Genomic DNA, 14,747 nt, shown 5'->3' on the forward strand with positions numbered 1-14,747 from the left:
CGGGTGAATAATGTTAGACTGCAAAACACACACACGAAAGAACCATTGTCGAGTGAGTGTATATAATCCTTACTCAAAATCGTGTGGCTTTGTATTAATTAACAAGAGTTTTGACGAAGTGACAAGTACTTCTTCATCCTTAACCAGAGATTTCAAATTCGAACCCCGGAACATAAAATCACCTTTTTAGTGAGCATTCTATGGGACTTTCTGGCGCATATCTCAATTTAATCGAACCCCAATATGGTATCCAATATCGAACACCGGGTGAATAATGTTAGACTGCAAAAAAACACACACGAAAGAACCGTTGTTAAGTCGGTGTGCATAATCCATTATTAATCAAAGGTTTCAAACTCGAACCTCGAAACATAATATCACCTTTTTAGGTAGCATTCTATGGGGCTTTCTGGCACATATCTCGATTTAGTAGGACCCCAATATGTTAGACTGCAAAAAACACCCACGAAAGAATCGTTGTCGAGTGAGTCAAGAATTATGACGAAGTGACAAGTACTTCATCCTTAACCAGAGATTTCGAACTCGAACCCTGGTACATAAAATCACCTTTTTAAGGAACATTCAATGGGACTTTCTGGCACATATCTCGATTTAGTCAGACCCCAATATGGGTATCTAATATCAAACACCGGGTGGATAATGTTACGCCGCAAAAATAAACATGAAAGAACCGTTGTCGAGTGAGTGTATATAATCCTACTCAAAATGGGAAGTGGCAAGTACTTCTAAGCGGTTTCGCACTCGAACCCCGAAACATAAAATCACCATTTTAGGGAGCATTCCATGGGACTTTCTGGCACATATCTCGATTTAGTCGAACCCCAATATGGGGTATCCAATATCGAACACCGATTGGATAATGTTAGACTGCAAAAAACACACACGAAAGAATCGTTGTCGAGCGAGTGTATGTATTAACAAGAGTTTCGATGAAGTGGCAAGTACTTCTTCATTCTCAGCCTGAGGTTTCAAACTCGAACACCGGAACATTAAATCACCTTTTTAGGGTGCATTCGATGGGACTTTCCAGTACATATCTCGATTTTACCGGACCCCAATATGGGTATCCAACATCGAACACCGGGTGGATAATGCTAGACTACAAAAAGAAACACGAAAGAACCGTTGTCGAGTGAGAGTTTTGATAGAGTAGCAAGTAATTCTTCATCCTTAATCAGAGGTTTCGAACTCGAACTCTGGTACATAAAATCACCTTTTTAGGGAGCATTCGATGGGACTTTCCAGCACATATCTCTATTTAGTCGAACCCCAATATGAGTATCCAATATCGAACACCGGGTGGATAACCAAAAGAATGATGTAGCAAGAATAAGCCATTATACAAGAAGATCTCATACTTTGATAGTTAAAACTTTTACCAAAACTTTACAAATATTCTACACTCTTTTAGTACTCATTTCTACCTATCTATCTATACCTTCTTGCATTTTTGTATCAACTAATGAAGTCCAAAAAAGGGGACAATATGAATCGATAAAATCTATCGTTTGTCCCATCGACAATGATTCTGGCGCTAGCTTCTAAAAGCGCGAGCGAATTGAACATTGATCCGCTTCTTGATTGGCGTCCTACAAGAAGGACAGTCGTTCATTCCTTGCTTTTCATGAAGCACGTTGCACTGTGCGCAAAGAACCTGATGAGCGCATGGGAGGAAAACGACTGTTTTTTCCTCGCTCAAACACATAACGCACTCCCTCTCGATTTCCACGCTAGCGGAACCAAGGTTTTGCTTGAAGACGGAAGCCAAGCTCTTTGTGATTTTAGGAGATTGCAGTTCCATGTTGTTGATGCCTCTTCTGAGTGCTTCGATTTTTGAACCTTCGGACTGAAATCTCAGTAGAGAGATTTCACTCTCGAGCTTCCGGATATCTTCTTTGCATTTCTTCATGTTGCTCTCTGCCGTTTCTCTCATGTTATCCTCCTCCGTTTTACTCTGAACGCCCAGTTTCACCCTTTCCGCCTTTATGGAATCGGCCTGCTGAAGATACCTTTGTTTCTCTCGCTCCTGCTGCTCCGACAGAACCTGCAATTCCATGTTTTCTTAGCATACAACACAACAAATCATACCCTCGGATCAAGAAAAAGCGTATCAAAGGAGAAAATATAGAAACCATGACAGAGAAAACAACAACATAATAGTGCAATAATCGACTTGTCTTCTACGCACGAGACTAGATAGTGCAACAGCACTGCATGTTCTTTATCGTGCAAGTTGACAACATGCAGCGCGCACTGGTAAATCACATGAATTCGAATCAAATCATTTCAGATAAAATTGTATGAGGTTTCTTCTAATGTGATAGCTTATAGTCGAAAGAACATCAGCTTGCACGTAAATTATCACAAGCCAAACTGCTTGAATATATGCTAGAACAACTATTTTACGTGTTCTGGAATTGAGAAAGCGGAATTATGCAGAAACAAGTGGTACGCTAAGCTAGCAGAGGTTTACTTAGTGGTTATGATGAGTTAGCTATTACAGTATTACGCCCCTTACTTTTTAAACATAGGTTAAGACGTAAGGTTAATTGCGCATTAGCCCATCTTGTTTTCGCATTAGGCACTCTGGTCCAACTCCTTTTTGGCATGTTCGCTCATATATGTAGTTGCAGAGTTCCCATTCGAGAGTTATGAATGAAAACCCTTTTTGGAAATTCGAACGACATCAGACATTGCGGAGGTTTTGAATCGTTTGGATCGCATAGCTGGAGAGGTAGCTACCTTACAGCTCAACAACATCAAACGGAGGCAGTGCATGAGAAGTCTTCTAGGGAACTTGGTGATCACTCCGTTGACACAGGAACGCAATTAGAGAAAGGATCTGGGGAAAAGCACTACTCTTCAACTGATCAACCGGCCTTGTTGCAAGGTAATAGTGTTCGAAACTCCATTAATTCAGTTCCTGTGCCTCCTAATCTAAACCAAAACCTCTATCAGCAAAACCTCAATTCTTTCCGGCCCTTTTCTGGACCAAATCACCCTTCCCAGCACCAATTTAGACAAATTCCAACCACCATCCAGATTCCACTACTTACGCAGTTCCGTTATGATACTGTACCTATGAGCCAACCTCACTTTACTCGTTGTCCTTACCGAATTTCCAGAATGTTTACCTCAAGAACCTACCACCAATGTCATCTCCTTTGCCTCCACTTCACACTCGCTCTAACTACTAAAATTTTGAATTTCCAAGGTTCGATGGAACAAGGTTTCAAGACTGGTGGTATAATGTGGAGAAGTTCTCGACTTGGATGAGGTTTTACCTAATCAAAAGGTGTTTATAGCATCTTTGCACTTTGATGACATGGCTTTGCAGTGGCATAAGGTTTACGTGAGGAGTCGATAACACTTACCCCAACGGAACTGGGAAGAGTATTTTGTTTGCTTTGTCTGAGAGATTTGGGGTCGAGTGTGATGATCCTATGGCTGAATTACTGAAGTTGAAGCAAACATGTACCGTGAACTGTGAAGGATTTTCAGGAGGCATTTGACAGGCAATGACTATGCCATTAGTATCTTTCTGGAGGACCGAGACCTGAACTAGGAGACGCTGTTAAGATCCATAGACCTTATTCTTTGCCACGTGCATATCATCTGACCAGACTAAAGGAATCAATCAAACTTAAACAGTCTAGGGCCATGAAAGACTTCTCTCGTTCTAGTCACTCAAGCCATAAACTCAACACCCCTACATCTGCTTATACCAGCTTAAACCTACTACTACACCAGCTACCTATGTTGCTCGGACTCTCCATTAATGTCTCACTCCATGTCATATCCTCCAAGAATGTACTACTACTTTTGGAGGATCTGACACACATTTGTCGAGATTTTAGAAGAATCTAAGTAACTTAGTCAGCTACTCATTTCGCCAAACCCAACCCCAATAACTGGAATGACAAAACTAGGAGGAGGAAGCTGAGCCCTACTGAACTAAGTGAAAAGAGGGCCAAAGGACTTCATTACCTTTGTGAATTAAAATTTCCAACTGGTTTTGTTGGAATTGCAAGAAGAGGCAGAAATAGTGGAGGAACAGGAGGAACAAGTGTTGCTCTTAGAAACTGTAGAAGAGGCAGATACTTTTTTTTTTCTTTTTTTTTTGAATAACCGTGGTGTCCAGGCCAGCTTTCGTGGACCTCGACTAAATCCACGGGATACCTGTCATCTCCCACCAGCAACAGATATCACGTAACTCTGTCCACCAAGGCTAGGACAGATGGGACGAATCACCTAGTGTTGTGTGTCTCTACTGGGATTCAAACCTGAGACCTCAAGCTCACAACCCATTCATTGACCACTAGATCACACCCTTGGGTGCACGAGGCACATACTTAAGGAATCTCTATTCAGGCTCTACATGTGTTGAATGGCACTAGGGACCTTGAGACTCGCAGGATATTGTCATCAAAGGCCTTTCAATGTATTGATAGATATTGGGTCAACACACAACTTCCTTAACCAAGATTGGACTACCAAGATGGGAAGGAAGGTGGATCGTTGAGACTTCCTGGATGCTAGTTTAGAAGATGGGAATTCAATGCCTATCTCCAGAATGTGTAGACATCTGAAATGGTTACTGAGGAGTACTGTTTCCAAAGGTGATTTCCTACTCTTACCATTGGGCACTTGTGACAACATGGTCTTGGGGCGTCAGCGGTAGAGTGAACTGAGTGATATTGTGTTCAATTTCAGGAAGCTGACTATGAGTTTTGACCATCCGGAAAGCACATTTCCCTACAAGGGAATGAGCAGAATTTAAAGATGGTTGAATCAGACTCCCTGCCTAAGTTAAGATTAAGACAAGAGTATGATGGTGGTGAGGATGAGTAGGTAGAAGTTGAGGATTCCATGAGTGTTCATGACCTTTTGGAGGAACATAAAGACTTGTCGTCAGATGGTCAGACTGAAGTATTGAGTAGGTGTTTGGAAACTTATATTAGATGTTATTGCTCAGATTCAGTCGCTACATTACGCAAAGTGGTGGGATGATATTTCTTTCCATTCTAGCACTCAAACAACCCCTTACGAGGCCTTGTATGGACAAGCTCCTCCTTTGTATTTGCCTTATGTTTATGGGGCATCTGAATTACTAGAGGTAGATAGAAGCTCGGTGACAAGGGAATTCAAACTTGAGCTGTTGAAGTTCCACTTGAGTAGAGCTCAACAAAGGATGGAGGTCAGACAGGTAATTCAAACCAGGAGATCGGGTACTCTTGGAAATTCAGCCACACAAGCAGGTTACGATGCCCAACCAGCAGTTTAGCATAAGAGGTTGTTTGGTAGAAGGGATAAGGATAATTAGTTCCGGGATTAATTTAGAAGAGGAGCTTATCCCATGTTTGGTTGGGACAAAATGCATGGGATAACTCATCACGGCATTGTGGTGTTTTTCTTATCCCTCCTTGAGGGTGGGATAACTAACTTGTTTTCCAACCAAACGACCCGTAAGTACTATGGTTCTTGTTTGATTCTGCAGAAGATTGGTTCAGTGGCTTATAAGCTCTCACTTCCCCATACGTCTTTTTTTTTTTTTTGGGATACGGATTTTATTCAAAGAGTACCAAGGTGGTAGAACAAAAGGTACATGACTTAGCAACAAACTCTATAATCCACTACCACATATTATCTCCTAGCAAGTACAAAAGGTTCAAATACTTATCCATCATATCTAAAGTGCTGCTATAACACCAAAAGTACAGATTTTTTATACATTTATTTTTTACTCTAGAAATGTTTAACTTCTTCCCATGAAAGCATGACTTGTTTTCTAGCCATAAGGTTCATATTATGCAATTGATAATAGTTCTCCGCATTGGCTTCAAGCTACTTCCCCCTAGGTTGTTGCTTCACCAACCATTTCATGTATCCCTGTTGAAGCCTTGCTATGTTGTTCCAGGCGTCATTACACATCCTCCAGTAGTGGACATTTTCAGTCCTTACTGTCCCAAACCTGAGTAGGTGTTAGACAAGAGGATGATCCAAAGAGGCAATAAGGCCATTGCTCACGTGCTCATTCAGTGGGAGCACATTCCTGTAGATCAGGCTACGTGGGAGGACTTCAATGCAATCAAGACTCGATTCTCTTTGTTTGTTCCTTGAGGACGAGAAAGTTTTTAATGGAGGAGCATTAATGTGTTCTGGAATCGAGAAGCAGAATTATGCAGAAAAAGGTGGTACGCTAAGTTGGAGGAGGTGTACTTAGTGGTCTGCCCATTAGTTATTACGGTTAAGCAAGAGAAGGCGTGGTGAGAGTGACAAAAGGCCTAATCTGTCTCCTAAGTGGCTCAGGGTCAATTCTTGCTAGGAATATTCCACCTTCTGGTATTACATTGGGTATGCTGTTGTCGTTTTGCTGTCATTACAGTTTTTCCCCCTAACTTTTCAAACACGGGTTAGGTTAATCGCGCATTAGCCCATCTTATTGGGCACTTTTGCTCCAATTCCTTTTTGGCATGTTCACTCGTATATGTAGTTGCAGAGTTCCCATTCAGACTTATGAATCAAAACCCGTAGCTATTTCCTTCTTCTTTTGTAGTTAGCTTATTAATCCTTCATCAATTGCTCCGTTCCAAGCTCGATTGCATCAAAACTACTGGAAGTTACAAGTAAATCAGCAGACATTATGATTAAATTCATTCATGGCCTAAAAACCTACTAGCTTATGTAAAAAAGGTACGCCATATATACTAACAATATCTGTAAACAGTTACGACATCAATCAAGCAGGCGAAGAAATTTTATTCCTACAAATTCATACCTTAAACTGGTTCTGGCGTTTTCTGGCTTTCTCTAGTTCCTGCTCGAGATGAGCTGCTTCTCGTTTCAAGGTTGAGAAATCTTCCTGCAGTGAGCCCTTCTCCATCTCCCGTGCTTGACACTTCTTCAGTATCTCTTGCTCCCTCGCAACAGCTTGGTGGAAGTTTGTAGCAGACCCCAGGGCAGCCAGCGTTGCAGCCTCCAACTCTTTCTTTAGCACAGCATTCTCCACCTCAAGTCTGTGAAGAGTAGAGTTAGCCATCTCAATTTGGCCGCCGGCATTTGACAATGCATACCCCATTTCGGAGAGCCTCTTCATGTTGCATTCTCCCTGACTTTGCTTTTCCTTCTGAATTTTCTCAGCCTCTTCTTTCTCTTGCCTTAGCATTTTAAGCTCCCCCTGGTCCTTGCCAAGCCTCCGAGCAGCCTGCATAACCTTCTCATTGGCCCAATCAGTCCACCCTTGGAGCTCTTTCTGCAGTGTCTGCATACGAGAAATTAGCAACAATATAGTTTCGTCTTTCTCATTTTGTGGGACATGTTTCCCCAAAGACTCATCGTATGGGATACCAGTATAATAGTCTAGAAATTTAGGAGGGGCAGGAATGCTGCCTGGGGCCTTTGAGGAAGACTTGGGCTCCGGAACTAGAGATGCAGGAGTATTTGTGTTAACAGCAGGCAACGCACAAACAGTATCTTGGGTCGCTGGCCCACTACCAGTTTCACTTGAAGGTGCAACGGAGGAGGAGGTGCATGAACTATGAGAACAGCCTCCGGCTAAAGGGCCATTGCTTTTAACTGTATTCGCTACCTTAGAGTAAGTACTCTTCATTACGAGACCAGAAGAACAAGATTCAGAGCTCAGCGTCTTGTCCAAAACCATATTGCTCCAGGTGGTGAGTTTTGCTTTAAAGGAACCCTTACTCATACGACCTCTATAGCTTTTCTCGAAATGAAACGTCTTTTGCCTAAGCATATCTTTCTTGGAGTTCAGAGACGATCCCCTTCTCCCGTTTCCACCTTTTTCTTCTAAAATTGCAGCTTTTGTTATAGACAGTATACTCTCCCCGCTAACCCCTGCAGACTTGCTCTTCGCTACTGGAAGACGAGCTGAACTTCTCTTTGCTGTAATTTCCACTTCATGAAGATGTGAGCATATAGAATTAGACAATTGAACGACTGCATGATCACAAGGATCTTCAGACTGCAAACTTTTAGAAATTGCCACTGAAGGTTTCGACGACTGTATTTTATCCAGGTCCGACTGACTAACTACGGAAGCCTCCTTTGGTTGAGCGAGTTTTGAATCGGATGAGCTTTCTCTCGGACTTTCCAAACTGCATAGATCGCCCAGAAGATCTCCTTCTATGGCACACGCATGTAACAGGTTCAAATCACATATTAACAGACACCACATTGCTTCAGCAACCGTAAAATCTGGCTTAACCTCCCTAAGTACACATATCATCTCCAACATCGTGTACTCCACCAGGCTACTCAAATCCTCAAATATGAGAGACATCGAAGTATCCAATTCTTTTTCCCTACTTAAAAAAGCCAAGGCACCATCAACAATAGTCGAGACAGCATCTTTGCTGCCATGATAAAGGCCACTCCTCAAAATGACCCATTCAGCTATTTCCTCACTATATCCGCATTCAACAATCCTCTTGATTGCACTCTGAAAAGTTGCAGACAAGTTATGAAATAAAAGTTCCATTAGCTGACATGCGATTGTATCATCCCAGTCAGCGTGTTGTAAGGTTTCCACTCCTTGTTTCTCATTGGACTGATGACACTTGCCTTCAAGTGAACGGACCTCGTTAGATGTGCTTCGAAGTTTTTCATCTAATAGCTCATATCTCGGAAATTCTGTGAGGGACAGAGAAGGTGTATCAATAGGAACATCTAGCGGAAACTCGGATAAGAACTTCCTCTTGTTCCTACTACCTTTTTCCTGTGCTGAAGTTGTCAACGACTTCTCACTGGCACCATCACTGCTGCTATGATCACCCACGTTCATTATCTTTTCAATGGTCAGTAGATGTTCTGCAGTAATCCTATTACTTGAATCTTTATCTGCAGGTCCAAAAGTTGCAGCGGGGAGACCATTCAGAAAGAATACGGCAGGCACAAGGAAAACAAAACAGAAAAAGAAAACATAGCAGCAAAAAGCTAGAAACTATAGAACAAGAAACAACAACGACACCTCAGGCCCCGAAAAGTAGGCGCCGTCTATATGAATCCCCACTTCTTCATTTAAGCTCATTTCATGACGAATAGAGACAAAAAGAGAAAAAACGAAGGGATACATTTTGCATTGACTGAACAATAACACACCCAAAAATGGTATCCAAAAAATACATTTTTTGGTTATCTTGGTGATAAATACATTCAAAGAGCAACAACAACAACAAACCCAGTGAACTCCCACAAGTGGAGCCTAGAGAGGATAGAGAGTACCCACACCTCCCACAAGGCTGTTTCCGGAAAAAATACAATCAAAGAATAATTCTTCATAACCACATGTAAGAACAGAGCTAGATAAAGCAAAAATATCAATCTATAATCAAAAGGGTACTCAAAAAATACATTTCTTGGGTACTTTGTGGCATTCTTCAAGAATCATAACAATAATAAATTCCCAAAAAATAAAACTTCAACAAAAATATCCAAGAAATCCTCAGCTCAAAACCTTCTCAGAACCCAATAAAGAATTCAACAACTTAGCAAACCCAAAGTAGAAAAACAATCAAGAACAAGGTGAAAAGGACCACAATGAAGTAAAATGAAAGATTTTTCATAAACCCCATGTAACAACAAAGCTAGATACTTCAAGAATTCAATCTACAACCATAAGGGTATCCCAAAAAATACATTTTTAAGATACTTTATAGCATTCTTGAACAAAAATTAACAACAAAATTTCCATAAAAAAGCTAACTTTAATCAAAAAAGGGTCACTTACCAAGCTAGATACTTCAAGAACTCAATCTACAACCAAAAAGGGTGTCCAAAAAATACATTTTTGGGGTACTTTATAGCATTCTTGAAAAACAATTAACAACAAAAACTCCCATAAAAATGCTAACTTTAATCATCTTACAAAGTTAGATACTTCAAGAATTCAATCTGCAGCCAAAAAGGGTGTCCAAAAAATACATTTTTTGGGTACTTTATAGCATTCTTGAAAAACAATTAACAATAAAATTTCCATACAAAAACTAACTTCAATCAAAAAAGGGTCACTTACAAAGCTACATACAGCCAAAATTTCAATCTACAATCAAAAGGTGTCCAAAAAATACATCTTTTGGGTATTTTAATAGCATTCTTGAAAAACAATTAACAATAAAATTTCCATAAAAAATCTAATTTTAATCAAATAAGGGTCACTTACAAAGCTAGACACTTCAAGAATTCAATCTACAACCAAAAGTGTGTCCAAAAATTACATTCTTTGGGTATTTTTGGGTACTTTGTAGCATTTTTGAAAAACAATTAACAACAAAAACTCCATAAAAATGCTAACTTTAATCAAAAAAGGTCACTCACCAAGCTACATACAGCAAAAATTTCAATCTACAGCCAAAAAGGGTGTCCAAAAAATACATTTTTTGGGTACTTTATAGCATTCTTAAAAACAATTAACAATAAAATTTCCATAAAAAAGCTAATTTTAATCAAAAAAAAGGTCACTTACCAAGCTAGATACTTTAAGAATTCAATCTACAACCAAAAAGGGTGTCCAAAAAATACATTTTTTGGGTACTTTATACCTTTCTTGAAAAACAATTAACAACAAAAACTCCATAAAAATGCTAACTTTAATCATCTTACAAAGTTAGATACTTCAAGAATTCAATCTACAGCCAAAAAGGGTGTCCAAAAAATACATTCTTTGGGTATTTTTGGGTACTTTGTAGCATTCTTGAAAAACAATTAACACTAAAATTTCCATAAAAAAACTAATTTTAATCAAAAAGGGCTCACTTACAAAGCTAGATACTTCAAGAATTCAATCTAACAACCAAAAAGGGTGTTCAAAAAATACATTCTTTGGGTATTTTTGGGCACTTTATAGCATTCTTGAAAAACAATTAACACTAAAATTTCCATAAAAAAGCTAATTTTAATCAAAAAGGGCTCACTTACAAAGCTAGATACTTCAAGAATTCAATCTACAACCAAAAAGGGTGTCCAAAAAATACATTCATTGGGTATTTTTGGGTACTTTGTAACATTTTTGAAAAAACAATTAACAACAAAAACTCCATAAAAAAGGCTAATTTTAATAAAAAAAAGGTCACTCACCAAGCTAGATACTTCAAGAATTCAATCTACAGCCAAAAAGGGTGTCCAAAAAATACATTTTTTGGATACTTTATAGCATTCTTGAAAAACAATTAACAATAAAATTTCCAAATTTCCATAAAAAAAACTAACTTCAGTCTAAAAAAGGTCACTTACAAAGCTAGATATTCAATGTACAATCAAAAGGGTATCCAAAAAATACATTTTTAAGCCACTTTATAGCATTCTTGAAAAACAATTGACAATAAAATTACCATAAAAAAACTAATTTTAATCCAAAAAGGGGTCACTTACCAAGCTAGATACTTCAAAAGGGTGTCCCAAAAATACATTTTTGGGGTACTTTATAGCATTCTTGAAAAAAAAAATTAACACTAAAATTTCCAAATTTCCACAAAAAAGTTAACTTTAATCTTAAAAAAGGTCACTTACAAAGCTAGATATCTAATCAACAACCAAAAAGGGTGTCCAAAAAATACATTTTTGTGTATTTTTGGGCACTTTATAGCATTCTTGACAAAAAAAATTAACAATAAAATTTCCATAAAAAAACGAACTTTAATCTAAAATGGTCACTTACAAAGCTACATACAGCAAAAATTTCAATCTATAACCAAAAGGGTGTCCAAAAATTACATTTTTTGTGTATTTTTGGGCACTTTATAGCATTCTTGAAAAAAAAAAATTAACACTAAAATTTCCATAAAAAAACTAACTTAAATCTCAAAAGGGTCACTTACAAAACTAGACATTCAATCTACAACAAAAAGGGTGTCCAAAAAATACATTTTTGTGTATTTTTGGGGCACTTTATAGCATTCTTGAAAAAAAAAAAATTAACAATAAAATTTCCATAAAAAAACTAACCTTAATCTAAAATGGTCACTCACAAAGATGTTATTCCAATGGAAAATTTGCAAATGGATGAATTGTATTTTGCTTTGTTTTTGCTGTTTGGGAGGCTATAGAGTGCACAAATACTGTGTGTTGTTTTGTTGTGTGGGCACTATGGGGTTGGTTAACTTAACCCTTGTGTTATTACTTTAATCAAGGTTAGTTTATTTTAGTAAGTTTCTTTCAAATACTGTCAAATCTTTCTATAACGGCCCATTGATTTAGAATCGACTTTTATATTATATATTATTTCAATGTAAAAATATGTTAGGTATAACGTCAATGACATTCATTATAACAATACGCTCTTTATAAATTACAACTCTATAACAAGTCATACTTAAATACGGTGTTATTTTAGTGTGGTGTTCAAAGTACGGGTTGGAGTCTTGCGTGTGGGCACTATGGGGGTTGGTTAAAACTTAATCCTTATCTATGATATTGTTTCAACATAGTTTATTTTAGTAAGTAATTCTATAATGGTCATTTTAGTAATTTCATTTCAAAATATAGTTAAACATTTTTTATAATGGTCCCTCACGGGGTTGGATCAAGGTAAAGCTAGTAAAAACCTTTGCTTTAGGCTCCTACAATTTTGAGACGTCAAAATTTTTAATAGTAAACTATACTTAAAATAATAATGAAGCTTGTGAAATACATTTTTAAAAAATATCTAAATAATAATAATAATAAAAGAGAAAAAGTTATCTCATTTTTTACAAGAAATATTTTAGAACTTTCAACTAAACAACTCAAACTTTATATTAATAAATAACGTTTTAACAACAACATCCAATCAAATGTATTGCAAATAAATGGCTAACATCTTATTAATAACAATTAATCTTGACTTTTTATTAATAATCATATTACTATGTGAAGTTAAAGGTTAAGTATCTTTTAAAAATACTACATCAAAACAATTATTATGCAAGAACAAATAAATCAATTCTAATTTATTACAGTAGTATTTTTGTATTAAAATTTGATTTTAGGCCACTAATTTTATTGAGATGCCTCTGCCCTCAAAATAATAGCATTATTATAACGAGTTGATTTTTTAAAATTGATTATTATGTTATATTTTACTTCTGTTATGCTACGTGTAACGATGGTGATATTCATTACAGCATTACAATCATTATAAAATTACTCCTCTATAACAATCATCCTCATAAAATTACTCCTCTATAACAATCATCCTCATAAAATTACTCCTCTATAACAATCATACTCAAATATTGTGTGTTATTTGGTGTGTTGTCTGCACCCATTAGCTTTTGACATACTCCTCTATAACAATCATACTCAAATACTGTGTGTTATTTTGGTGTGTTGTCTGCACCCATTAGCTTTTGACAAGTGTTGATGGTATTGTTTTAACCATGGTTAGGTCATTTTAGTAAGTTCGTTTCAAAGTATAGTCAAATTTTTAGGAAAAATGTGTGAAAAATACTTGTATTTTGGTGAAATTTGCAGTTACGCACCTTAACTTTGCGGGTTCTATGACCCTAGACTATTTTTTTTTTTACTATATTTAATTGGCATATATTTGTCCTTTATCAAACATTTTTTTCTTACGCGCTCAATGTGGGTGAAATACATGCAGTGGTTCAAGTGTCAAATATATGCCTAGAACATAAGACCCCACAAAGTTCAGGATGCATAACTGCAAATTTCACCAAAGTATAAGTATTTTTCGCACCCTTTTTGCCAATTTTTTCTATAACGGTCCATTGATATATTGCATTACTATAATGGTCTGATTTCTCTTGGAATCGACTTTTATACTGTATGTTATTTCAATATAAAAATATTTAGCAGTACATTCTTTATGAAAATCCTTCTATAACAGTCATATTCAAATACTGTGTGTTGTGTGTTATTTTGATGTTTCGTACAAAGTGCGACTTGGAGTCTTGTGTGTGGGCACTATAGGGTTGGTTAACTTAACCCTTTGTCCTTTAACCATGGTAAGATCATTTTAGTAAGTTTGTTTTAGAATACAGTCAAACATCTTCATACCAATCCTTTGTTATAATGATATAAATTTTTTAAATTGATTTTTATATTATATTTTACTTCTATACAACAGTATGTTACGTGTGTTTTTTGTCATGTCGTCTAACAGAGCGGCTCTTGTGGGCCCTATGATTTAACTTAATCCCTTGTCGTTTGATTGTCAGTGTCGTTATAGTTTTAAGGGCCACTTATTTTAACCAGAATTAGGTCATTTTAGTAAGTTTTTTCCAAAATACAGTCAAAATCTTTCTATGATGGTCTCTCGTTATAATAGTAGCATTTTATTATAATGGTTTATTTTTTACGAAATTAATTTTTATATTATCTTTTACTTCTACATGCTATGTACAACAATAATAATATTCATTATAACAGTATACTCTTTATAAAATTACTCCTTTATATTAGTCATACTCAAATACTTCAAGAATTCAATCTATAATAAAAAGGGGTACAGAAATTTTTTTTTTTTTTTTTTTTTTTGCTATTTTGTGGCATTCTCGAAAAAGATTAATAATAATATTTCCATAAAAAAATAACTTTAATCAAAAGGGTTACAAAGGAAAATTACAAATGGAGTCTTGTGGGCACTATAGGTTAACTTAATTAATCTTTTGTTTTTTTTTTTTATCACTTTTGATGATATTATTTTAACCATGGTTAGTTCATCATTTTTTCTATATTGACTTATGAAATTTCTTCTTTAGTAAGGCCGTTTC

General features: G+C 36.8%; 1 protein-coding gene across 2 annotated transcripts; it reads right to left on the reverse strand.

Annotated features, from left to right (window-relative positions):
* Nucleotides 1-1,323: 1,323 nt before the first annotated feature.
* Nucleotides 1,324-12,132, reverse strand: LOC107873708 (putative E3 ubiquitin-protein ligase RF298). Of its 2 annotated transcripts, none has more exons than XM_016720638.2 (3): nt 11,980-12,132; nt 6,800-8,877; nt 1,324-2,065 (listed from the first exon to the last, which is right to left on the reverse strand). In XM_016720638.2, exons 2-3 carry the CDS (start codon nt 8,819-8,821, stop codon nt 1,556-1,558), a joined length of 2,532 nt encoding a protein of 843 aa, XP_016576124.2. In that variant the 5' UTR covers nt 8,822-8,877; nt 11,980-12,132; the 3' UTR covers nt 1,324-1,555. The 2 variants fall into 2 exon arrangements, with proteins under 2 accessions (XP_016576124.2, XP_016576125.2); XM_016720639.2 differs by lacking the exon at nt 11,980-12,132 and adding an exon at nt 10,502-11,204.
* Nucleotides 12,133-14,747: the final 2,615 nt, after the last annotated feature.

This window comes from Capsicum annuum, chromosome 6 (assembly GCF_002878395.1).
Source record: "Capsicum annuum cultivar UCD-10X-F1 chromosome 6, UCD10Xv1.1, whole genome shotgun sequence".
Taxonomy (NCBI): domain Eukaryota; kingdom Viridiplantae; phylum Streptophyta; class Magnoliopsida; order Solanales; family Solanaceae; genus Capsicum; species Capsicum annuum.

Excerpts from the sequence above, each read along its gene's own strand:
- LOC107873708 (XM_016720638.2), bottom strand. The coding sequence starts at position 8,821 with ATGAACGTGGGTGATCATAGCAGCAGTGATGGTGCCAGTGAGAAGTCG. Across the intron at positions 2,066-6,799 it reads AACGCCAGAACCAGTTTAAG|GTTCTGTCGGAGCAGCAGGA; the intron begins GTATGAATTTGT and ends ATGGAATTGCAG.